Source organism: Pseudorca crassidens, chromosome 7 (assembly GCF_039906515.1).
Source record: "Pseudorca crassidens isolate mPseCra1 chromosome 7, mPseCra1.hap1, whole genome shotgun sequence".
Classification (NCBI taxonomy): domain Eukaryota; kingdom Metazoa; phylum Chordata; class Mammalia; order Artiodactyla; family Delphinidae; genus Pseudorca; species Pseudorca crassidens.
The window spans coordinates 73,717,269-73,742,673 of NC_090302.1; the positions used below are offsets into that span (position 1 = coordinate 73,717,269).

The 25,405-nt window shown below is 38.4% G+C and overlaps 1 protein-coding gene across 1 annotated transcript; it reads right to left on the reverse strand.

The window, feature by feature from the left end:
* Positions 1-1,573: 1,573 nt before the first annotated feature.
* Positions 1,574-3,023, reverse strand: TUSC1 (tumor suppressor candidate 1). Its single transcript, XM_067744541.1, has one exon. It carries the CDS (start codon positions 2,883-2,885, stop codon positions 2,271-2,273), a length of 615 nt encoding a protein of 204 aa, XP_067600642.1. The 5' UTR covers positions 2,886-3,023; the 3' UTR covers positions 1,574-2,270.
* Between the last annotated feature and the right edge of the window lie 22,382 nt (positions 3,024-25,405).

Below are 25,405 nucleotides of genomic sequence, written 5' to 3' on the forward strand. Positions count from 1 at the left end.
AAACTTTTCTAAAATCAACTTTACCCATTTCTTAAACAGGTACATATTTTGATATAACAAAACATCTTTTATATTACTACATGATACTTCTCATCAGGTATCATTGGGGAAATTCAACGAAGTTGAGCCTTAACCCATTTATAGGGGCATTTGGGTTTCAGAATTTTTAAAACTTTTCAGGAATTGTGCTAAAAAAAATTCCTCATTTGTGTGTGTGCCTTATTACAAAAGTTTTTTTCACCATACTTATACATGATTTTAAAACAAAGGGTGTTTAAAACTAGTTAAACTGAATATTTTGCTTAGTTCTTGAATCGCCAGTTGCCACAATCAGGAAATATTTTAAACTTTTTGTATTACTCCCTTATCATAAAGGCTTTATCTCCCCTGTTTGTTTAAAAGGAGAGAAAAATGTCAACACATTCGAAATATACATATCTGCTAATACCCATAAAGTCATAGAGGAACAAAATACAGAAGGAAAGTAAAGTGACAGTAAAATATGCACTTGAAATTTCACAATTTGGATTATAATTCTTACCGATAGATCTTATTTTGAAGCAGGTATTCTGCAGATAGCATTTCAATAAAATTTTTATTAACATTTTAAGGTAGATGGTATGTTCATTTTAATAGTAACAAAACTAAGGCTTAGAGAGATTAACTAATTTACACTCAAAGTAGAAGTAGGGCCAATAGGCTTTTTTCCATTCTTCAATTCCTACTGCCTCCTAAAAATGTTTTAATTCTTTCGCTATTAGAAAACGACGTAAAGGGGATAGAAATAGTTTTCATATACCTACTTATTCTCACCAAGATTCTTCTCGTATTTCTTGGTCATAGGGGAAGATTTTAATGTTCAAAACTATCAATTACTTTTAAGCAAAATGCAGTGTCTTCAATACCCAGGATTAGAAAAAATCTCAAAACTATTTTCTTTGGCAACTTGTTTTATAATATATGCTATGAAACTTTTGGAATATTCCACAAACAAAACAAACATTCTAACTCATGATTTTTTTCTAGCTGTAACAGAAACTCTTCTCATTGTTTTCTGCCTCCTTAAACTGAAGTGTTCTCCACCACTTAAACACCCTTTTACACCTATGATTTTTACCAGGTACAATGGTATCCTCTTCATTACTAGGCAAAGGTGTTATTCATTAACAAAGTACAATCAACTGATTTTAGAATATTTGTTAAGATAATCACATTTTTTTTTCCTGCATTGAAATTACAACTGAGACTTAAATCACTTTGTTTTGGGACTTCTGATATACATATAATTCATAATTTCTTAAAAATTCTTAAACATTAGCAATATTAGACAAAGTAGCTGTGTGCTATGCTGTCAAGTCTAAAATGTATAAAAATTATGAAATGTTTAGACTGTCTAATCTTTAGATTGTTTTAAAAGATCACTGTTTCATAAAGCGAAAAGAAAATGAGTTTACAAAAGCTAATCAAGTTCAGATATTAAAAATAGGTATAATATATACATACATGTATATTTCTTAAAGAAACGTGTAAACATTTCACACACTTTAAATAATAGTCGTGGGATAGCTTTAGGTTATTTTTAGTGCACCAAATTTATTTGCCGATCGAAGAATTACTATAGGCAGATAGTTTAAAAATTCCCAGGGCTGGGGGTGGGGGGCAGAATGGGGTAAACAAATCAGTATATATTAGATGTATAAGGACTAGAGCCAGGGCAGACATGAGTTTCTAAATTATATATATCACCTTTTTCATAAAAGGGTGGTACTTCATAGGCTATCCAAGTAACACCGACTTATAAAGACAAACCAAATACTTAGAATGTTGGCCACATAAGAGAGAGCGGCTAGAGGCTCTGGGAGACTTAAGAATGAACAAACTCAACCGATTCAAAATGTATTATTCACCCCTCAAAGAACCAAAACAGAGGGAAAAAATACCACAGGTCCTCACAACACTCAGAAAACTTCAGGCATTAGGAAGTGTTGACTGGCACCCATTTCTTGCTGTTTTAAAACCCGCCCCTCCGCTGCCTGGCCTCCCTCCACGGAAACGAGCAGGGGCCAGAGAAGGTTGATCTGTACACGTGGACTCAGACGGCCCCGCGCCCTTCTCAGCCTCTGCCGGCCGAGCGCGACTCGCCCCCGGAAGTGGCCGGCCAGGCAGGAGGCGGGAGCGCGCGGCTCAGGAGCGCGCGAGCTGGGGGCAACCGTGAACGGAGGAGGAGGGGCCCGCGCGAAGCCCCGCCTCCCCCCGGCTGCGGCCTCGGGCTACAGCCAGGGTTCCGAGGGTTCGGGCTCGGGTTCCGGGGTTCGCTGGCCTGAGTCGGGTCTGCGTGGACAGGTCTCCTCCTTGTCCCCACGCGGGCGCGGCCCCCGCTGCTCGAGGTGCAACTGCAGCAGGGCCCGGCGGTACATGGCCTCCAGCTTCTCAAGCCGGGCTCTCAGGGCCCTGGGGCTGCCCTGCTCGTCCTCGGGGCCGCCGCCCCTAGCTCTCCTGTTCGTGCTGGCCTCTTCGGGGCTCGGGGTCGCCCTCGCCGCCTCCGCGTACGCCCCGTCACCACCCTCGCCGGGAAGCCGCAAGGCCTGACGGAAGAGACTGCGGTTCTCGCGCTTCAGCCGCCGGTTCTCGAGCCGCAGTCGGGCGTTCTCCTCACGCAGCCGCGCGTTCTGTCGGTCCCGCTCGTCCCGCGCGCGGATGGCCTCTAGGTGGCTCGCCGCCAAGTCGGCGAACCGCTCCTCCAGCTGCTGTCGGGCGCCGCCCGCGCGGCCTCTCCAGCCCCCGCTGCCGCCACCCCCACGAACGCGGCCCGGGCGGCCCTGCCCGCGGCTGTCCCCTCCGCCGCAGCTCCCGCGCCTGGTGGCGCCACCACGCATGCGCCACATCGTCCCAACCACGCCGCCAGCCCCTTGGGCCGAGGGGCCGCGCGCCCAGGCGCCAGCGAGTTCGGGGCCCGGCAGGGCAGTCGGGGCAACAGCGCAGGAGGAGAGAAGGTGGCGGGTGGCGGCTGCTGGCTTGGGGCCAGAGGAGGCCGGGAGTTTGCCCGGTTTGAGGCGTGTCTTGTCTCCTCGGGTGGAGCTGCCCCCTGGGCCTGCGATCTCCAGGCGGGCTCACACACAATGACCCTGGGGAGCGCCCTGCGGCTCAGGCCTCCGGCAGCGCGGGGGAAAAAGCGTGTATCCTCGGCCGGGCTCTGCCAGGGCTCTTCGGCGCGGGCCAGGGCACTGCAGGAACCAGCCGGCCTCGCCCTGTCTGCAGCGCAACCACCAGTTACCTTGCCTTTTACAGGGCAATCTCAAAGCAAATAATATTACAATGAGAAGTTCTGGGACAGCTTCATGGGGCACGTTGAAAAGCTATAACGGGTTTATTTAGAACCCAGCGGTTTAACCCACCTCTAAGCTTAAGGAAACATTCAACAGAGTGGAGCTGAGCACCTGTCATGAGGCCCTCAAGTGGGAACGGGTAGCTCTCAAAAGAATATAGGCAATTCCCAGTTTGTGGACAGCCAGGGTTCCACTTGGCAAATTGTTTGCAAGTCTATAGAAACAAGGTTATACGTACTTGATGTGCTCAGGTCTGTTAACAAAACCTGTGAAACTCAAAATGTGTCTCACACGTTCAAGAAACTTTACTCAGCAAATTCCAAAATCTCTGGGTGGATACAGCTCATTGAATGAATCACACTCTGTTTCTAAGGGACTCAACTTACACAATAATTGGATAATTGCAAAGTAAATTAAGGATAAGACACTGATGCCAGAATCTCATGGCAGAGAGAGGTGTTAGCCAGAACATATATTTTCAACAAGGTCCCAGGTAATTCTTAGGTTAACTGAAGTCTTCAAACCACCGCAACAAGTAAAGGAACTAGAAGAGCATTTGAGAAACCTGGTTCACAGTTGGGGTTTTCCTTGAACAGTACAAACAAAGGTAACTAACTAGGGGAAAAGACAGAATTATTCAACTTTTATCCTAAAACACCACAAAAACACAATCGTCATTATCATTTCATGAAATCAAAAAGGATATATAACTTCAGAATTTCAAGAAATATAAATTTAGTTTTATGAAAGAAAAGACCATATCATTCTTAATTTCCAATAAAAGTAGATGGTGAAAACTTTGTTACAGACATACACCAACTTTTCTATGTATTATTGAACAAAAAATAAGTTTTTTCCCATAGTGTGTATGGAGACTGCAAGAAAAAATGCTGGTGAAAGGTGATTAGTTCCTGATTTTAGATAAGAGCTTTAGGGAGCCCTGAGATAAGAAGATAGATATGCCACACAAGTTAGAGAGACTCTGCATAAGAAAGATTCAGTCACCCCTTGGGTGTTATGAATTGAGTACTAGTGTCTTTTATTTTTTGTTGGCTTCACTCTTCTTACCCTTACATTAGTAAATCTACTAGTATTCTCTTTTTACAACTTATCAGATTAAAGCTGCTTTGTTTCCTTTGTAGAATATCTCGTAAATTTTTGTACCTAACCACTGTAATGAACTATACTGAGTTTCCTAAAGAACACTGACACTGGTTATATGAGAAGGCCTCCATGTCCTACTCTCTACCCCTGATCCAACCCCAAAGTGCTCTCTTTTGCCTTGATAAATTAATGAAGTAATATAAAATATCATGAAAAGCAGGTAAAACTCATTAAGCAGAAGAAGATCCAGTAAAATTGTCAGTTTGTTTTATGTATTTTACAGTAACTAATCTGATTATATGTATATACTCCCAAAAGAGAGAACCCACTAATTCTGCCCCTCTGCAGGCATGTGGCATATATAACTATTTTTATTTTACTAAAAGAAAGGAAGGAGGGGAGGAAAGAAAAGGGAAAAAAAAAAAAAAAAAAAAACCAGGGTGGGGAGAGAAAATTGATCCAGCAAAGACTATTAATCACAATCATGAAGGTTATCTGTGCAAAGCAATGAACATTCACCTTAGGGTTAATGGAGATTCCACCCATCTTCCCAAATAGGAGGTAGAGACAATGGATGTGATCTCTAAGTTGAAAGATAATTTGGAATAGAGTTACTAAAATGATCACTGCCCAAATTATTCCTTGTATTTAAATATATTTAAATTCACTTAGAATATTGTCAAGAATTGTATACTTGAACATTACAGCATTTCTAAATATAGTAGGACAAAAGTTAGTAAAAATGGTTCTACCGACTATTATTTGTTAGTAGACTACATATGAAAATATTATTGCACAAATAATATAACATATATGAAAGTAAAATGAAGAAATCTTAGAGAAAAAAATTATGGAAATGATAAAATTTAAAAGCAATTATCCTTCAAAGAAGAGAATATAGAAAAACATAAGCTCTTAATTAGAAAATATACATAAAATAAACACTTGTGCTTTCTTTGAAAAATGGGAGCTTGTAAGCAGTAAAATTACTTGCTTACTGAAGAGAAAAAAGGCTCAAAGGACACAAATTGCTTTTTTCTGACACTGTAATTATTGTTCTTTAAGCTACCCCTACTCAAGAAAAAGAGATAAGAATTCTCCTATAATAAATGTGACAGTTTTATAAATAAAAACTCCAACGGACTATGTGCACTTTGTGTTTAGAAAACTCTAATGCCAAAGATTATTCCTTCACTAAGGTTATAAAATTTGTAGTAAAAGAGCAGAAAAAGTGGAAGTAAGTAATTTAGAGTACTTGATTTCACTATTTCCCTGAAACAGCAACTTTTTAGTTTTTTGGGAACTAAAAAGGGGACTTTTTGTAAGTATTATTATCAATTATTTTCTCTCTCCACACCCTCACTGCCCATTCTCTAACTGTTCAACACTTGTATTTCATTTTACGTAAGAGAAAAAAGATGATTAGATGAGGTGACAGTCATTGTGCTTCTTCTTTTTTTTTTTTTTTTCTTTGCGGTATGCGGGCCTCTCACTGTTGTGGCCTCTCCCGTTGTGGAGCACGGGCTCCGGACACGCAGGCTCAGCGGCCATGGCACACAGGCCTAGTCGCTCCGCGGCATGTGGGATCTTCCCGGACCGGGGCACGAACCCGCGTCCCCTGCATCAGCAGGTGGACTCTCAACCACTGCGCCACCAGGGAAGCCCTGTGCTTCTTAATATAATGCCTTACACCAACATTTCTGTAAATACTGGAGTTAAGAAAAGCTGTGTCAGCAAACTGGAGTGGCACTGTTTTTTTTCGCCTTACACTTCCACTTTAGTACTTCTCAAAACCAACTTTGAATGACAGCTGAGTTCACTGCCCCCTTTCTCCCATCCTCCAAACAAGTTTTCTTTATTTTTATTTTTTTCCCCATATACACTCTCTGGTATATATTTCTAAGTGCTGGCTTGAGAAAGAGGCCCTATTACATACATAGTTTCCTGTATCCCCAGTTGATTTCTAAGATTCTTTTATTGTCATACTTATTTGACTCTCATTTCTCCATTTTGAACCACATTTCTTATCAAATGAATCATATGTTAAGGTAATTTATGGCACACTCACATTGGGACAAGTCATCCTATATCAAATGCCTCTGTGTGGCCTCTCTCCTTAAAACATCCTATAATATATCATCAAATGAACTTGGTTAACAACTTTGACCAAGGTCGGTTGTATAATTATGTTGAACTCCTTAGTCTGGCAGGATGCCCTGGGTGTTTCTATGCTTACCTTCCATTATTCCTCTGCTGCTGTATTCATGCTGCTACTGAGAGTCTTTTGTCCTGGAGTTTGGGTGTAATGCATGGTCTGTGGACTGAACTGTACCCCTCCAAAATTCATATGTCAAAGCCCTAATTGCTAATGTGATGGTATTTGGAGATGGGGCTTTTGGGAAGTAATTAGGTTTAGAGGAGGTCATGAGGGTGAGACTCTCTTCTGATGGAATTAGTGCCCATAAAAGAAAGGACATCAGAAAGCTTCCTTCCCGTCTCTCTTTCCACCTTGTGAGTACACAGCCAAAAGATGGCCACCTGCAAGCCAGGAAGAGAGCCCTCACTGGGGAGTTGGGTCAACTGGCACCTTGTTCTTGGACTTTCCAGCCTCTGAACTATGGAACTATGAGAAATAAAGCCTTGTTGTTCATACAGTACGTTTCATTTTTTGTCTCACTTATCTGGATTGTAAAGAAAGTTTATACCCTACCATTTCATACGTTTGTCTTAGATTCCCTGAACTCAAGGTGTTTTTCCCTCTTTTAGACATTGATAACGTACTGCAAATACCTGTTCCAGTAAATTGATGCTGAGGTCCTTCTTGTACAAGTAGATCTGTACAAGATATGAGTTAATATTTCGTGTACAAGTTAATATTTCTTGTACAAGTAGATCTGTACAAGATATGAGTTCCTGGAGCAGCTTATATTGTGTGTGTGTGTGAGAGTGTGATACAATTATTTCTTGAATGACTAGGATATTGAAAAAATTAATTCCTCATTCTCTTATATAATCTTAAAGGATGATTTTATCAAGTAAAACTTTAACCATTTAATAGTCAATAAAGTTAACCTATATATCCAAGAGCTGAGCTAATTGAAACTCACCAAAAAAGGTTTTTAGAATGCTGACAATTTTCAGACTGAACTAGGAAGGAGGCTGGCATTGCCTTGTTAATGACAAGCCTTGTTAAAGACTTATCTTAATATATAGTGGGTCTTTATATGTAGATTTTTGAATATGTAATAAATAAGAGGTACAGGTTTTGGAGTAAGACATACATACCCAGATTTCATAAACACCACAACCCAACCCTCCCACTCCAGATGTATGACCTTGGGCAGCCTTCTGAAGCCACAGTTCCCTCATTTGTACAATGGAATAAAGTAGTATCTACCTCATGGGGTTCTTGGGAAGAGCTCTTAAAAATCTTAAAATAGAGTCAGCCAGCAAGGATTACACATTCACTCTTGATACTATTATTAATTTGTTGTTTTTATTTTATAAGACATTAATAGAATGAGTTCTTGTGAAGAGCCAGTGGTATTTAAACTCCCCATATGAGTTATTTGCTTAAGGAGCTGCCCCAAATATAATATGCAGCCCCTTTGCAGATACGATTTTTATTTCTTGATAGTTCTCATTAAATGTTTGGGTTTTAAAAATCCATATTTTGTAAGCTCCATGTGCTGAAAAACTTAGTTAATCACATTCTGAGCTTGGGATTTGCTAACATTCTCTCTAAAGCCCTAGCTGAACACGGTTTTATTTTCTGGGAGCCGATTTATTAGGGCTATGAAGAGCATGTATTGATGCTTGGTAGCATGAATATCTCTTTATTGGAATAATTACTAGAGGGTTAGGAATTGAGAATATTGATTGCATTTATTTAATCTTTTGATATGGACAAAAATATTAAAAACCATCAAACACTAGCATTGCCCTTTGACAACATCATTTAATTCTAGCTACAGGGAAAATTGTGACATAAACAAAAAGCAGCATGACTTCTCTGTCTTAACTAGGATACTTTCTACAGTGGGGGAAAGACCCTCCTTCCTTTAAATATAAAAGCACTAGCCAGACTAACAAAAGAGGGCAAGAGCATTATAGGTTAAGCAGAAAGTAATGTAGCTAAGAGCAAAAGGTATCCACACAGAACACTTGGCCAAAAGAAGTCCAAAATGGAGACTTTTTAACGTGGGAAATGTCTTTGTTAGTTCTAAAGTAGTGTCCCCATGCTACATGTTTGTAGATTAGCATTATTCCTTAAAGGGTCTGGACCTGTGCTGTACACTAGCCACAGGTGGCTGTTTAAATTTCAGCTTAAATGAATTAAAAGTAAATAAAATTTAAAAATTAGTTCTCACATTACGCTAGCTACATTTCAGGTTCTCAGTAGTCACATGTGGCTTAGTGGCTATCATGATGGATTGAACAGACATAGAGCATTTCCATTATCACAGAAAGGTCTATTGGACAGCACTGGGACAATCAGTGTACCCCACTTCTTACTCTAATTATTGGTCTCAATCTTCAGAAAGCCATCGTGAAATTGATATTGGAAAAGAAAATGCAAGAGATCACTCTGCATATTTCCAGCATTTTCTCTATGTTTGATTTCATGCCAATGAAAGAGTTTGTTTTGTTTATTTTATTTTATTTTAAGAAAAAAAGGCCATATATTTTAGGGTAAGGATGAAAATATAAGTGTTACTTAAGCAGACACCTTTGTATTATGAATTAGTCCAGTTTCTTACACCATAATAATTAGCAACCAATAAAGCAATTAAAAACTAAAGCCATTTAACTCGATTTTCACAGGAATTATTAAATTCCAAAGTTACAGTTTACCTAGACACAGAAGAGCAGTAAGAACGTTCATATCTTAATATCTTCCCGAACTTCAACGTATTCAAGAATAAAGACCTCAGACCCAGGCAGGTCAATTTACCCTGCAAAATTTTCCGTAAAAACAGTACGGCTGAAAAGTGGCTCTCCTAAAACAGAAGGTACTTTCAGAAGAGTTATATAAGCGAAACACACAGGCCAACTGAGTGATGCGGAAACCACCTCATGCAAGAGAAACGCAGCAAACACAAGTAACCCACATTCACGTCTCAGAACCTGTCAGGGTCTCAGAATAACAATCAAGGTTGATTGTAACATCCTACCTCTCCAGTGACAGGATGGAAAGTTTTTAATGAAAAGTTATAAACAATTAAATGAATGACAGTCCTAACACACTTTCTGGAAAATAGTCTTTTTTTTTTTTTTTTAACACTTCATTAACTATCTGGAGTATCTTTAAACAAGTATCTTCTCTTGACCTCTTTCTCTATTCTGTTAGGATAAAGTGAGTATTTTTAATTCTCTTTACTATTAGAAGTGCCTGTCATATGCAGTAGATGTGTGCATGGAATGTGTCACAAATTGGAGGGGAAGCAGAGAAACTTGTTCAAAGCCTCTTCCCTTCAAACCACTTATTCCAAATGCCAAGTCTTTCCCACGTCCCCCAGCACACTGAGAACATCCTGCTCTCGCAGCCACCTGCCCTTCCTTCCATCAGGCAGACAGTGACAGCAACGCCACCTCCTCACAGAGGTGTCCCAGGCGGTGATGGGGGCCAAGCCCTTGTCTCCCACCCATCGGGGTGAGGTGGGAGGTGGAGGTCAGGTAGGTGGCAGCAAAAACACAACTGCTGGCATTGCACAGGTATTTTCTCGGCTTCAAGTACACAGCACTAGAAGGATAGGGAATTAGGGTCGGCCTGCTTTCCAGAGCAGGTGTAGATTCATTCATTCACTTAAACATTCCTGAGACACCTCCTATGTGGTTGGCAGTGCTAGTTCAGAACTGGAGGCTGAGGCTCACGAAGGCCAGCAGCGCAGCACGAAGCGACTGCGGAAAAGCATTATTATTTGTTTTATCTTCTCTTCATGGTCTCACCTCAAATCAGGAACACGTCCTGGAGACCAGCGGGCTCACCACGGCCGGGGAAGGGGCATCCTGGGAGCTCCAGTTCCGGCAGGAATCTGGCCGCAGGAGTGCGGGGGCCGGGGCCGGAGCGGGCTGGAGGCGAGGGACCGCGGATGCAGGCGAGGTGCGGAGCGCCCATGGTCCCGACCCGGCTCCTGCCCCGGCCCTGGCTCCACCACAGCACGCCCGGTCTTGGTGTTTTGTATTTTTAAATCAACCCTGAACAGATAGGGCCCTCTTATTCTTAAGCATACGTATCTAAAATAGTGATTCTGGCTCAATCTGAGTTCTCCAGCTACGTACGCATCACTGAAGGTAGTAACAGGAGTCTGGGAATGATTTCTAATTAGAACAAAGTTACCTACCAGCTATCTTCAGAAGGGTGCAAAAAACCAAGTAATTTATTTTTTCTTTTACCACTGCCCCTCAAAGCCACTCTGTCACTCTTCCTTCCCTTCCCTTATATAATATCTCGAAAAGAACCATTAATTTACAACTACTTCTGAATGTTAATGAACAGTCCTCATTTTCAGATATTAAAAGTCCACTGCAATATAATTCAAAACTTAAAACGCTCATCCAATTCCCTGTTTCTCATCTCCTCACAGCACTGTCACTACCCATTCCCCCCCAGATTGGAATTAACCAGCGTTAATGGAAAAGGAGGGTGAAATTGATGTTTATTCTCTTCCATGCTTTACCTCCTCACCCACCCTCCTGAAGTCATCTTCAGCTAACCCTTAACCTTTAAGATTTATCCAGGCAACAGTGTCCCACAAACACCAAGCGTCTCACTACACTCCACCTGTCGAAGCATACACTAAGAATATCAGTTTCTGCAGTTAGAGTATTCTGCTTCAGGCTGAATGTCAGTTTTCATTCTGTGGACTACTCACAGGATCTAGCTGTGGCTCTTCTGAGGAACTTTTACTTAGAATATGTAGGGAGCGGGAACCTCAGGAAAACACTCTCTGTTAGACTCTTTCAAGATGTTCATATCCCCAGTCTTCTCTCTGATCATGCTGCCCTCTTATATACAGGACAGTGAATCAGTTTCCCAGTTCAAATCCCTTGATGAAGGTTCTCGATATGGTTTAGCCTCTCAGACAGGTATGCACCTATAATCAATGTCTAGTTTTGGCACGTCAGCTGAGATGAGGACAAGTTCTACCATATTTCAAAGAGATATTTGTTCTAGTGAAGGCTGTACATTCATTCAATCAAGTAGTATTTAATAAATTCAACTATGAACCAGTATTTTAAAAACTTAAAATATATAGAGTGCCTAGCACATTGTAGGAACTTGAACATGTATTGCCATAACAGTTGTAAACTCTAAACTTACAAGCCCTCAGATTATGCTGGATTCCTATATCCTTTCTTCTTCTCTATGTTTTCATTAACTATTTCATCCAATCCAATAACCTTATTTTTTTTCTGTGCTAGTGCTTTCCAAATTTATCTCTCAACCCCAAAATTCTACTCTGAGTTCCAGCTTCTGAGTTCCCGCTTCAAACATTGATTCTCACCTGACACGTTTTCTTGACTATCTCACAGGTGTGTCCAACAATATTTTCAAAATGGAACTCTTACACTGCCCTGCTCTCCTAAGCTGTTTTGCTCCCAGACTTCTCCATCTCAGTAATTAGTCCCACCATCCATCCTGTGGTTTAAGCCAGCTGTCTTCTTTGATTCCTTCTTCTTCCCTATCATTCCCACCCCTGGTACTAGATCCATCTCCAGTTGTTCATTTCTTCCTCTAAAGAATCTTGGTTTTTCTCAGCATCTCCTCTGACCACAGATTAGTCCAAAGCGCTACCCTCTATCATCTGGCCTGCTGCAACTGCTTTGCTGGTCTCAATATTTACCCTATCAAATCCCTTCTGCACAGAGCCACCAGTGTGACTTTTTGTTTTGCGGTACGCGGGCCTCTCACTGCTGTGGCCTCTCCCGTTGCGGAGCACAGGCTCCAGACGCGCAGGCTCAGCGGCCATGGCTTACGGGCCCAGCTGCTCCGCGGCATGTGGGATCTTCCCAGACCGGGGCACGAACCCGTGTCCCCTGCATCGGCAGGCGGACTCTCAACCACTGCGCCACCAGGGAAGCCCACCAGTGTGACTTTTTGCAAGCATGAATATGAGCATGCTGTTTCTCTGCATAAAACCCTACAGTGGTGTCCCATTACGCTTCCAATAAAATCTAAAACTCTTATCATAGCCTACAATTTTCTGATAATCCCTGGCTCCTGCGTACTTCTTAAGACTCATCTATTTTTATTACCTACTTTTCTGCTACACTCTAGCCATGCTGGCCTCTTTAATTCTTGGAGCTTGTCAAACTGTTTCCTGCTTTAGGGATTTTGAACATTCATTTCTATCTAATTGGAATGTATTCTTCCTCTGCTCTGTGTGACTTGTCATGATTAAAAAAATCATTTAGATCTCAAGTTAAATATTCTTTCCATCAAGGTTTTCCTAGATGACAACCATCTTTGCTGTCTATCCCTTTGCTCTATTCACTTACTTCAGAATGTTGACAATTAGCCTTGACTATATTTTATTAAATTTTCCACTAATCTGTAAGTTCCATTTTAATACTACATTTTGTTTATCTATTCTGCCAGTCTGTAAGATACAAAGAAATAGAGCCCATATCAGATTTGTTTATCATTTTATACTATCTAGGATAATATAGGTGCTCAATAAATATTTGTTGAATAAAAAATGAATCCCGAGGTGACCAACAGTTCTTTTTCAGCTGTTAACTTATACAAATTCTTGATTATTAAAAATGAAGTTACTACTGAATTTATTTTTACCAAGGCTAATTTTTCAAATATTAGGAAAATAAGAGGACATTGGCGTTCAAATAGTGATAAACAGTGGCTTAGTTTGATCATATCTGCAGGAAGTATCCAGATTTAGAGAGAGATTCACCAAGAAGAAACAACAATCCACCTAATCAGTAGAATTTAGGCTACAATGAAACAAGACTTGGGAGAAAATACTATAGTGTTGACTAAGCACTTTAAAACCTTTTTGAGTTTAGGGAACTGATTCTACATGATGTTTTTCTAGTCCCAAAGCAACTTCAATCTTAAGCAAAACAAACAAACAAAAAAAAAAAGACAGGAGAAAGAAAGAAAGAATAAGAGAATTAAAAAAAAATTGTCTACATTTCTAATCATATCCTGTATCATTAGATTCTCCCCATGATGAAACCTGAGACAGCAGTAAGTTAAAGGGGAAGTTTGACCAACAGGCAATTGATGAGGAAGCAGCTAGAAAATACTAAAACAACAACAACAGAAAAACAAAAAACACTGAGGCCTTAGTAATAGGCAAAAATGTGGCCAGTGTAGTAGGTGGAGTTAATTACCTCAGCATCCCTGAGGACACTGAGCAGATACCAACACCCAGTCACCACTTTTTAGTTAAATGGAAACTACATCAAAGAGCTCATGAGTAATTATTTACAGACTGAGAGAAAAGTATTTGCATGAGATTGTGGAGAAGCAAAGAATAAGAAGTGGGAGAAGACTGTGCACCTCAAAAGAGAATAATGGAGTGAAAAGAGGATATCTGAAAAGCATGCATCTGAAATAGTGGCCACACAGAGTAGAAAGGAAATTACAGGCTGGTCCTATGTAATATTAGGTTTTAATTTTTCTAGAGTGTATTTTGGCTAGAACATAGATTCTAATTTCCTAGGATATAGCCCAGAAGTTCATATAGTTGAAGTTCAATATGCCATTTTAAAGTAGATGGATAGATAGCTGAATGATGAAATGGATAAGCAATGTGTTGGCAATAATATGGCAATAAGAGATGGCAAGTAAGTGACACAAGGGCTAGTGCTCCCTCCCCCTTCAGTACCTATGCAGATATCACTAATCCCACTTTCTTCCTTGCTAAGGTTGAATTTGGATTCAATCTTTAAAACTTTCTCAACGCAGTGCTCCCTTACTAAAGTGTGGAAGATCTAATTTCAACTTCTTCCACAAGCTATTGAGAAAGCAAAGAGTAGAGGCTAGTTCTTACCTTTCAAGGACAACACTGTTTGGATACCCCTAAACTGTTTGAGTGTTATTACTCAGTATTTTAGCTGTAGCTAAGTGAAAGAGGTAACAATACCTCTTTGCTTGTGCTGTTAATTCTAGCTAACTTTGGACAAATCACTGAATATATTCCCTCAGATCCATAATCTCATGAACTATCTCATGACCCACATGACACGTTAAGTTTTGGGTCCATTACTGTTTTTCAATGGATGAAATGTTATACATATATGAAATATAAAGGCATTGATATATACATTTTTCTTTATGCAATTGAAAATCATTATTTCCATATACTTTTATCTTTTTACAGCATGTGGTAATAATAGAGACACATTCGTTTCTTCTAGGTCATTTCAGTTACTTATAACAGTGTAGAATAAATTATTGGTCATTTACTTCCCTTTATTTACTTGCTACTGAGAAATATACCACCATTTGGCCAGCTCTGCAGTGTAACATTAGTGATGATCCAATGAGTGGGATGAGATGGAAGCATCCCAATCACCAGACCTACTCTCAAAGCAAGCTCTGAAACCTTTTGTTTGAAAGACTAGAAATAATACTCTCCCGTTATTCCAGATATCAACAAACAACAAACAAAAGCCAAATTTCTTCTAAAATCCTCTTAAACATCTCAGATCAGGACTGTCAGCTGAGCCTATTGTTGCTTAGAGATTTAGAGGTTTCCGGGGAGGGTGCAAGAGGAGCACTGTCTGCTTTAACAGCACTGACTTGAAAAAACATTTTTTTCCCCACCACCTCACAAGCGAGAGGCATCTGTCTAGAGATGAGACGAAGGGGTGTCAAAACAGAGCTATCCATCAGAATATGACTTAAGGAAAAAGATTATTCATATTTAGAAAAATATAGTAATTGAAGTCCATAAACTGAAGGCTAGGACAGACCTACTTGCTAACAGGACTAAATGGGGAGTATCTGCGAGTGCAAATGTGCTTCACATTCCATTCCCAGGGAATGTGCTGTCTGATTTGTTTGTCTGCGTATTTTTAAATTTAATTTAAATTACTTTGTGACAGTGTGATGGTTATCATCTCTGTCTGTTGTTTTCTATTTTAGTGTACAGATAGTGCTTACTAAGAAAGTGAAAGACACGTTCATGGCCTCCAGCAGGGCTGAAGGTCCTTGTGGCAACCACTCTGAGGCTCCCTGGCCAGGGATGGGGCAGGGATGGGAGCAACCCACAGGCAGTCTGTCCTCTGGCAGGTCAGCAGACACTGATCTCTGCTCCCGCGGAATCTTACACTGTCAGTAAGTAAAATTCAAACTTCTTGTTCCCATTATTGTTTTGTATTTCAGGGAAATGGGCAGTAGGTTTGCTGCTAGAAAGGCTGGAAACTACCACCCTAACTTCTTCTTGCCAGTGAAACTTCAGCTCCGTTCAGGGATGATGAACTGGAATTGATCACTTCCTTTAAAACCCATCTTGCAAAGGTTTAAAGGGGAGGGAAGTGAGTTAAGTGAGATAATATGAGTTCCGGTAGATAAAGACATGATTAGAAAAATTACAGGCATATTAAGATTTCCTATTCTGATTTCCCACTTAGAGGCTTCATCGCATGTCTCAGAGGAGTTGTCCTGGTTTCCCATATATTTTTTTTAACATAACGAAATGTTTAATAGAATATTTAGAATCATAATCCTTATTACGGTTTCAGAATATTCTTCATGTATGACCTATACCCAATGACCTAATGGCAAATGAAAAACGTGAAATAAATATTTAATAATTCCCAATCAATTCCTGCGTTCAGGGTTCACCCAGGTATGAACTGTTCAGAAATTATTACATAGTCAAAGTAAGTGGAAAATTAGTTCTCCTTCTCTTTCTGTTAGCCTCTGTCACTTCCTCACTATAGTTTTATCATTTCTTATTCCATTGTCTAGTTGCAATTCAAATCTATGTCTATCAAACTGAAACTTATAGTTTAAGATTTTTGTTACTTCTAGATAAAAACTACCAAAAGCGATATGTAAGTTTAAGTACGTAAAAAGAGAAACATATTTTAGAGCAACTGAAGAGGCATTAAGCATACAAATATAGGGTTTTTCTTAAGCATAAATACATATCTATATTTGAGTTTTATCACTATGTATTCAGATAAAATTCTTACATGCATTGGAAGTCTTCAGATTTACCCCCAGCATAATCAGCATGACCTCTACTGAAATGTCTGCTGGTTTCAAATAAGACAATTGTGAAAATTCCAGCAGCTTCTGATAGCATTAATTTATGAAAACGTCACTCTCTGACCTTGGCATGTTGCAGTTCAATTTTTCAATGAACATCTAGTTCTTAGAACTTCAAATTTCATGTTGTCACTGGAGGCCCAACAACTTGCTTTTTTGTCCTATGTTCTGGACCTGACATAGGGCTGTATGTATCAGGTTCAGGGAAAAGACATGCAAGGAAGCCAAATCATTTTTCATCTAAATATATTCCTCAAATTCATAAACACTTGTAAATGCCAAATAAAGGAGCTACAGTCAATTCTTCTTTTTAAAATATAACTACTTATTGAAAGAAAATCAGTAAATCCAGTTGAAATCCTCAGGTTTTCCCCATACCAATGAAAATAAACTGATTTTGTCTTGAACAGAAGCCAGGGTCTCTGATCTCAAGAAGTTTACAGCAAATAATGGACACTGACATTTCAATCTACCTGTGAGGTAGGTAGTAAAGAGCGTTGAGTATGATTTTGAACAGGGTTGACTTTCCCTTATAACACTGTGCTTCATTTAGATTCTGGTGCCAAGCACCAATGTTATTGGGCCTTCGTACCTGGATATCTGGAGACAGAACACTAACTGTGTGGAGTGAGTACTTAGAAATGAGATATAAGTCAGAGTTCACTGAGTTCGTGCTCATATTTCACAGGAGCCTGAGATATATTTTTTCCCTCATGTTTTCAGGCACAGTATTCACAGGTCTAACTTAATATCCCAAACTCATAATTATTTGTAATATAGCAGTAAATAATGCATATTATACATGTATGACACAGTGAGAAATTCATTTTGTATAAAATCTCATGTGTTTATAGATATGCATATATACAAAAATATGTCTATATATATGAGTATATACCTGAAGAAGAACATTCACAAAATAATACTTAACCTACTATATGTGTTTGATATTTTTATTGTGTTCAATTTAATCTGCAAAAACATTTTTGGTTCCTATCCACTAATACACTGCAACCCACAGCTTTAAAAACACTGTACTAGATATCTAAGGAGCTATATTATATTACTAGTGGTACACACGCCTTTTAAATCTAAAACATGTTTTAATATAAAACATTATTGTTAAAAATTATATTTCTTTTGCTGTCTGTCATGGTTTCCTTTGACTATAAGAATAGTTATTTTAATAAATATATTTTGGGTTTAAGACTGTTATTTTTACTGAGTTGTTTTTTCTTTTGATAAGCTATTTCAATGAAAACTTTTAAGGAGATTCAAAAGAAGAGAGCCAGAAAATCTCTTAGATTATTTCCACAAAGATATGGTAAGGTGGCCAGTCCTTAAAAATACCAGAAAATAAGAAAAATGCCTTCTTATTAATTTCATGGAGTCTTCAGCAAATCACTTGTAATTTGCTGTTTTCTTAAATGTTCCCTGAAGTCACAAGACTTAAACTATTAACTTACTGTATATGGAAAATTTCCTATACAGACCATAGATGGAAGTGCTGATGCTAGGAAATTTTTATGGATGACCCTCAAAATAATTATTTTGTAGAAAAGGAAACTGAGGACCAAGAAAGATTAAGTAATTGGATCAAAAGCTGGTTAGCAGAGAAATGGGCCTAGAATTCGTATTTCCTCATGCATAGTATGTTGTATTTCCACTACAGCAGCTTTTCCCAGTCTTTTTTGATCTTAAGAATTATTTAGGGTGCTTATTAAAAATGAAAAATTTCAAACACTGTTCCAGAAGATTGTGAGTCAGTAAATTTGGGATGAGACCCAGGAGTTTTCACTTTTCACAAGCATCCTAGGTGATCCTTACACTAGGCAAGTTTGAGAATCACTGCCTCTGATTATTTTAATGACTGGATTATTTGTTTCTGATACAATACAGACAGTTGGTTGCTGAATGTAAAAATGACAGTTTCAGTCAAAGTACAACAAATTTCTCACTATCCCATATGTACGTGAAGAAAACTGAACATCCTTAATGTTTTGAATAAGTTTTGCCCATTTAAAAACTAGTAAAAATGTTCTAATCATAGAGATTTGAATTTAGCATAATAACAAAATGTATACTTCCCATATGTTAAAAGAGTCTTGCTTTCTATAATACTTAGCCTGGTCTCAAAGACCATGAGGACCCCTTAACAGCCTTCTCTTAACATTCCTTGACATCTTTTCATTCTATAACTCTCACAATGTTGCTACTTCATCCCCCAGGTCTGCTAGGTAGCACTGCAAACTTTGCAATCATCTAGAGCTGCTATACATCTGAAAGTGTAAACTTTCCTCTTTCTACCTCTGACTACAAATCCCCATCCCTCCAGATGCCATCTGCTTTTGCCATACAGCTTCGTCACTGAAAACTCCAATTTCTCAACTTCCATTTTTTTGTTTCCTATCTGAACTTCTCTGCACTGTACTCTAGCTACATTGGCCTCTTTTCAGATCCCTGGACATGACAAGCTCCTTTCTCTATCTAGAGTATTCTTCTGCTAGCTTTCATATGGTTTTCTCTTCAAACTTCAGGAGGGAATTCTTTCATGACTACCTACCTATGGGAGTTGATGACTTCACCCACTCGTTATCTTCTTGGCATCCTACTGCTGCCCCTCATAGCTCTTTAACAACCTGCATATATATATATATATATATACACACACACACACACACACACACACACACACACATATATATGTTCTTACTTGGACTATAATAGGCTATAGGTTCTGTGAGGGCAAGGCCCATATTTTTTTACTATTATATTTCCAACACCTAACATAACGTCTAGGTTTTATTAGTTAGTTAATATGTTAACCTACACATTTCACACTAACCTGTTACTACTCTTAACTCTTTGTCTCAAAAAAAAAAAAAAAAAAGGAGCATTTAGAAAGAAGATGGGATATCTCAGAAACTATTTGGTAGAACAAGCTATCTGATCTCAAAAAATGAGAAATGCAGAGAAAAAAGACAAATGAATACCCTGTTTATCAATTAGGGAGAGGTAACCTTAAAATGTCTCAGGATGTTTAACCTCTGTAATTTATTTTAAAGTACTATATTTAGTTGCTATTCCATTAGATGTTCAAATCATTTTCACCTATCTCAAACATATTGTACAGTGATTCATCAGACATCTGTGGCAAGTAAATATACACAGTGTATTTTTAGAGTATCAAGTGTGTGTATCCATTTATAGTATAAGCAAAATTAAACCTGATCTGGAAAAAAAAGTGAATTCTTCAGATCTGACCACTATTGTCCTATTTTCATCCTTAGAACCTACATTTCCATCGTACAATTTTCAGATCACTTCCCACCTTTAAATGCCAGAATTTATAGGAAATTGTTATTTTTCTCTGTATACAACTTTGCTAGAGGAGCCCTTCTGCAATGAATGTTGAATGCTGTTAAGCCCTATTTATGGCTTTAATAGCTTTGCATTAATGAAAAAATCAGATACCCTTTATAGACCCACCTCAGGGGTTCATCTAGGAGATGTTCTATTGATGTGAGAGTTAAATTGATTTCTGCCAAAGATGAGAAGGTAGAAAAAAGTCTCCAACTGCATGTGGATAATGAAATGGCTTGTTTTATCACAAATATTCACTGCACATGTTTTCTACTTATTCCTTCTAATGGCTGTCCCCTGCTTTTCATATAGCTCAAATCCAGATGTCTAAACTGTTATGTGTATCAACAGAAAAAGGGAATGAACAGAATCTCATAACATTTTGGTGAGAAGAGAGTTAAACATAGAGATAGCATTCCTGCATTTTGATTTGTGTGTGCACTTATTTGGATAATCGGAAAGTTTGTTTTTTATGAGTTAGACTTCCTGGAACAATTAATCAAGATTTTAATCACTACATCTATAAAAATAAAGTTACATGTGCAGGCTAAAACCTTTCTAGCACAGAACTGTATTTTTTTTCCCCTCTTCCTTTAAAGTATCAGGAATTTCCAAGCTATCAACATTTGCTAAATCTGGTCATGCATAGTCTTCAAAAATAGGTTTCATTTATTTTCAAAATACTTTCCATTTCAGTAGGTTTCCATGAAGTGAAAACATTTACCATAATGGATGAATTTCATGAGGGAACTGTTTAACAGTGTCCTGAATGAATAGAGTAAAAGCATTGCAAAGATATAGTAAAAAGACGTAAGCCTCTTTCAAAAAAAAAAAAAAAAGTGCTAAAATTTAAAGCCAAGCCTCATTCTGCAAATTGGACAGTATCCCAGGTAATTTGCCTAAGAGTGAGTGAGGGCCGCAGAGAAGTCAGAGACGAAAGAGAAATCTGGAGTAGAGTTAGCTGGATTAGACTCAGCTAGACTAGGTCTGGTTATAAAAGCAAGACCACCATGACCAGGGGAGTTTACAGTGAAACTGACACACAGGCCAGGAGCTGTGGTGTTGCCAAGGTAGAACCCATATTGATGTAAGGTGCCTGGAGGCAAGACAGAGAATGGGAGAACCAGAAACTAATGACTCATTTCAAACATGAGACCACAAGATGAAGCAAAAGCCAACTTGAGCAAGAAGAAACGGGAAGGAAGAGAGTGAGAAGCACCAGCCAGAGCATGTGCATGAAATTAAGTTAGACATATGTATGCTTTCTGACTCATGAAGCCAGGGATGAGATAAAAATTCAGGCGGCAAGTCATGGGGTATTTTATTTTGATTTGAATATAAGTAGTCATCACAATCAATGAATACAATTGGTCATTCTCATCAGTTTGTATGTACAGACCCTTAAAAATGTTAGGTGCTCCATATACAGCTGTAAGAATGAATGAGGAAGATCTCTATTACTGACATGGAGTAATTTTCAGGTTGGATTTTTAAGTGCAAAAGGCAAATACAAAAGAATAGAGCATACAGCCTTTCATAAAGAAAGACAAGTAAGAAAATATCAATATATCTGCTCATTAGTGCAAAAAGTAATTCAGGTAAAAAAATTCAGAAACAAATGAGATGGGTTACCTCTGGGGTGGTGGGAATAGAGTGGAAAGGATGGGGGAATGAGAATGGGAGTGGATCAGAAAAGAAGGAGAGGAAGAGAAACTTCTTTGAGTGTACCTGTATGTATAGTTCTGCATCTTAGACTCATAGCAATATTTTATAAACAGAAGCAATAAATAATTAAATTCAAACTGGATATAGGGGAAGGACTGAAAATGGAATACAAAAATAACAAATAAACTTAATCCTATTACAAATGAATAAATAGTCCCACTGCAGGGGTCAGAGAAAAATAGACTAAATAACTCCATAAAAAAAAAAAAGTATTTTCACAAGATACTATAAGCTTAAAGAAAAAAAGAACTATACACAAATATAATGCTTCAGTTGGTAAATTTGATTTCGCTGGAGTATGAATTAGCAATTCTGTGACTATCGTATGTCAGTGTATCCGATAGTAATGGATTGTGGATAATGAGACACAGATTTCTCACTACCAGAGAAAGGAGTTACAAATAAGGAAAGGAGAAGGTTAGAATGAACAAGGTGATGTTAGATTGGAATTGGAAATATCAGTTGGAACTGATGGATTTTATTAGAAATAATGTGAATTGTTAGGAAATAGATGTAGAGGTATATATACAAGGGTTACTATACATACAAATATTTTCTAGCTGTGTTCACTGAGATGGCATAACAGCAATGACGTCCCAGTAGCAATGAGAACACTCTATGCCTAGATCTTGGTTTCTATAAACAATTCCCCAAAAGAAACAAAAACACTTGAAAAATTACTGATTCTAGGGCTGGGAAATTACTGAGGAAGTACAAGATGAGCTTGGAATATCTTAGAGTTCTGAAAAATAAGGAAGTGTTAAAACAAAAAAAGGATGAAGGTCACAAAAGCCAACTTAAAGATGTTTCCAAAAGCTGAAGCTGAGACAAGTTAAGGAAAAAAAACTAAACAGTAACAAGCAATGGATAATAGCACATCAAATAAAATAAATCTCCATGAGTCTATAGTGATATAAGTAATTAAATACATAAACAAATAAATGGGGTAAAAGGGGTAGCTCTTCCTTATACTAGGATTGCAATTAATAAATGTAGGAGGAATGACAGCAATTTGCCATTTGGTGAACATTTTAGTAATAGGTACTGTAGGCAGGAGTCATCAACTAATGCTAAAATTACTGGGTCAAAGTATGATGAGAAACAAAATATTTGCATAGTCTCAAAGTATCTCTTACGACATATTTACTACTTTCAAAAGAAAAATTTGAAATTTTACAATGGAGAAACCTGGCAAACATCTCTAATTGACATTGCCAAAAACAAGACATAGCATCAATTCCTGAACATTTTCCTAAACTCTGTGGCCATTTATCTGAAAACTTAGAAAACACCACTTCCTATGTGAGAAAACATAGAAACACTACTTCTGTTGGAGTGATTTTCCTCCTTCTGACTTTTCAGGCACAGTATTTCATAAAATGTACCCTGTGCAACTAAATAATGCTATGGACTTCCTTGTAGTTTCAAGTCTGATGACAAGGAAACTGTCTGGTTTAATGTCTCCTGAGCTTATTGGAAGACTCTAGCATGGGAGCTGAGCTTTAGACAGTTTTGACCAAATGACAGTCCTCCTCTATTTAGTGACAGAGATAATCTGATCAACTGAATGGACCTTGACTGCCACTGGGGTGATAGATGTTACACCTGTTTTTCTTGTATCACTTATATCACAGCTTCAAAGGCTAAGGAAGAGAACTTAACCCCTGCCTGTACAAAGTTTCTGGACATCTAGGATATTCCTCACCACGGCCACGAGCCAAACAGATGCTACCTCTCAGATGTAGCATCTACTTTGATTATACCACTAGCCGTAACTATTGCCTACAATGGAAAAATGTATTTCCCAAAAATTATTCAGTAGAGTGCTGGTTTTGAGGGATGTTAAATGGTGTTCAGTAAAGGGACAGGGGAGGGGCTTTCGTTTGAAAATATACCCATAAGGTATATTTTATATATATAAAAAGGTAAAAAAGGCATTTGACTGGTAAAAAAGGTAAAAGGTATTTGACTGTCACCATAAAAACAAACCACACCAAGTTTAAACTTCTATCTCTAATAGTGAATTCTTACTTCAGATATCTGAATAAAGACGTAATTCCTGAAGATTATATCTGATCTCATTAAACAAGGAATTGGTTAAATTTAGGGAAAACCGAGTTAAAATTTTATCTTTAACACATGAATTTGCAAAGTTTGAATTATCTTCAATGTATTTTTAAGAGGGAAGAAATGGTGTACAGCTTTTCACAAACTTATTCGACCGTCTCACACCACCACCTGCCCTTTTTCCCAGAATTTTTCTAAGGACTAGCATTTCCTGAAACAGTTTTGGGAAACAGTATTTTAAGTAACAATAAATTAGTCACAAAGTAATCTTCAACTATAAAAAGTAACAATAGAAAAATAACATCTTTGTGCTTACAGTTGTGCTTAGAAATTAAAGTGTACACTTAGATATCAATAAAAAATCAAATGATAAAAAAATATTAAAATGCCAAATGGTTCAGATGATCGTTTCCACAGGGTATATCAACATAGGTTAGAATCAGTAGAGGAGGCAAAGGAGCAGAGCCTGGAGCTGAGCTGTGATGTGTGAGTAGGTTTTGTATAGGTAGAGAGCAGAACTGCACAGAGTGTTCCACACAGAGTAGGTGTTTATTAAGAGCTTGTTAATTAACCAGCTAGCCTGAACTGTATGGCCCTCAGAGGAAGCATGGCCTGGCTCAAACTGGAGAGGAGCCACGAGTAAACTTTCCATCTGGCAGTGATGCAATGGAGGTGCCTTTGCAGAAAAATCATTAGAGGAAAAGATGGCACAAGCGCTTTATCTAGCAACCTGCAGTGAGACCATTCAGGCTGTTATGCTTGTCCTAGAATTCTTCCTCCAGAGATGAAAACTTGGCTGAAATGGTAGAGGGCTTGAGGGTACAGTATATCATCTCCATCGGTCTCAAAGTGCATATATTAGTATCTCCCTCCTGAGGAAGAACTAGCCCATTAAGTTATGACTGTATCATCACTCCCTACACTCACTTTCCACTCAATCAAAAATACTGGCTAAGCAAGGTCATAGAAGCAAGGCACTACGACAAGTATGGTAATATGGAAGGTCGGAATACTTATATCAACTTATCTGGAATGAAGGGAGCCAATATAAACCTTGTTAAAGCCTTCTTAAGTGGATGATTCATATCTTATCCATCTATGTATTACACTGCCACACAACGAACATAGTGTATGCTCAGTAAACAACTAACTTTACCTAGCTAGAACATGGTTTAAAGATGTCAGTGTCTAAGGCCTAATCACATAATCATGTCATGTATTGATATTTAGAGTAGCTTTCTTTTTCTTAAAGAATCCCACCTTTCTGATAAGATAGGCAAGTAATCTGCATTAAAATTCAATACTGCCACAAGTTGCCACCATACTTACGAAAAGACCTGCCTTTGATTCACAAATGACTTGGAATTTCCTTGAAGATACTTTGATACATGCCTTATGATGCCAGATTTTACAATAACCTTTTATTTTTAAATGCAATGACATGAAAAGATAAAATCTCCACATAATAAGTGGTCTTGATAAAAATGCAAATTGATAAAACCATCAAGTTGTCTCCTTTACTCTTGATTCTTAACTCAGGTACCTACATACAGATACAAATTCCTAAATATTA

Excerpts from the sequence above, each read along its gene's own strand:
- TUSC1 (XM_067744541.1), bottom strand. The coding sequence starts at position 2,885 with ATGTGGCGCATGCGTGGTGGCGCCACCAGGCGCGGGAGCTGCGGCGGA.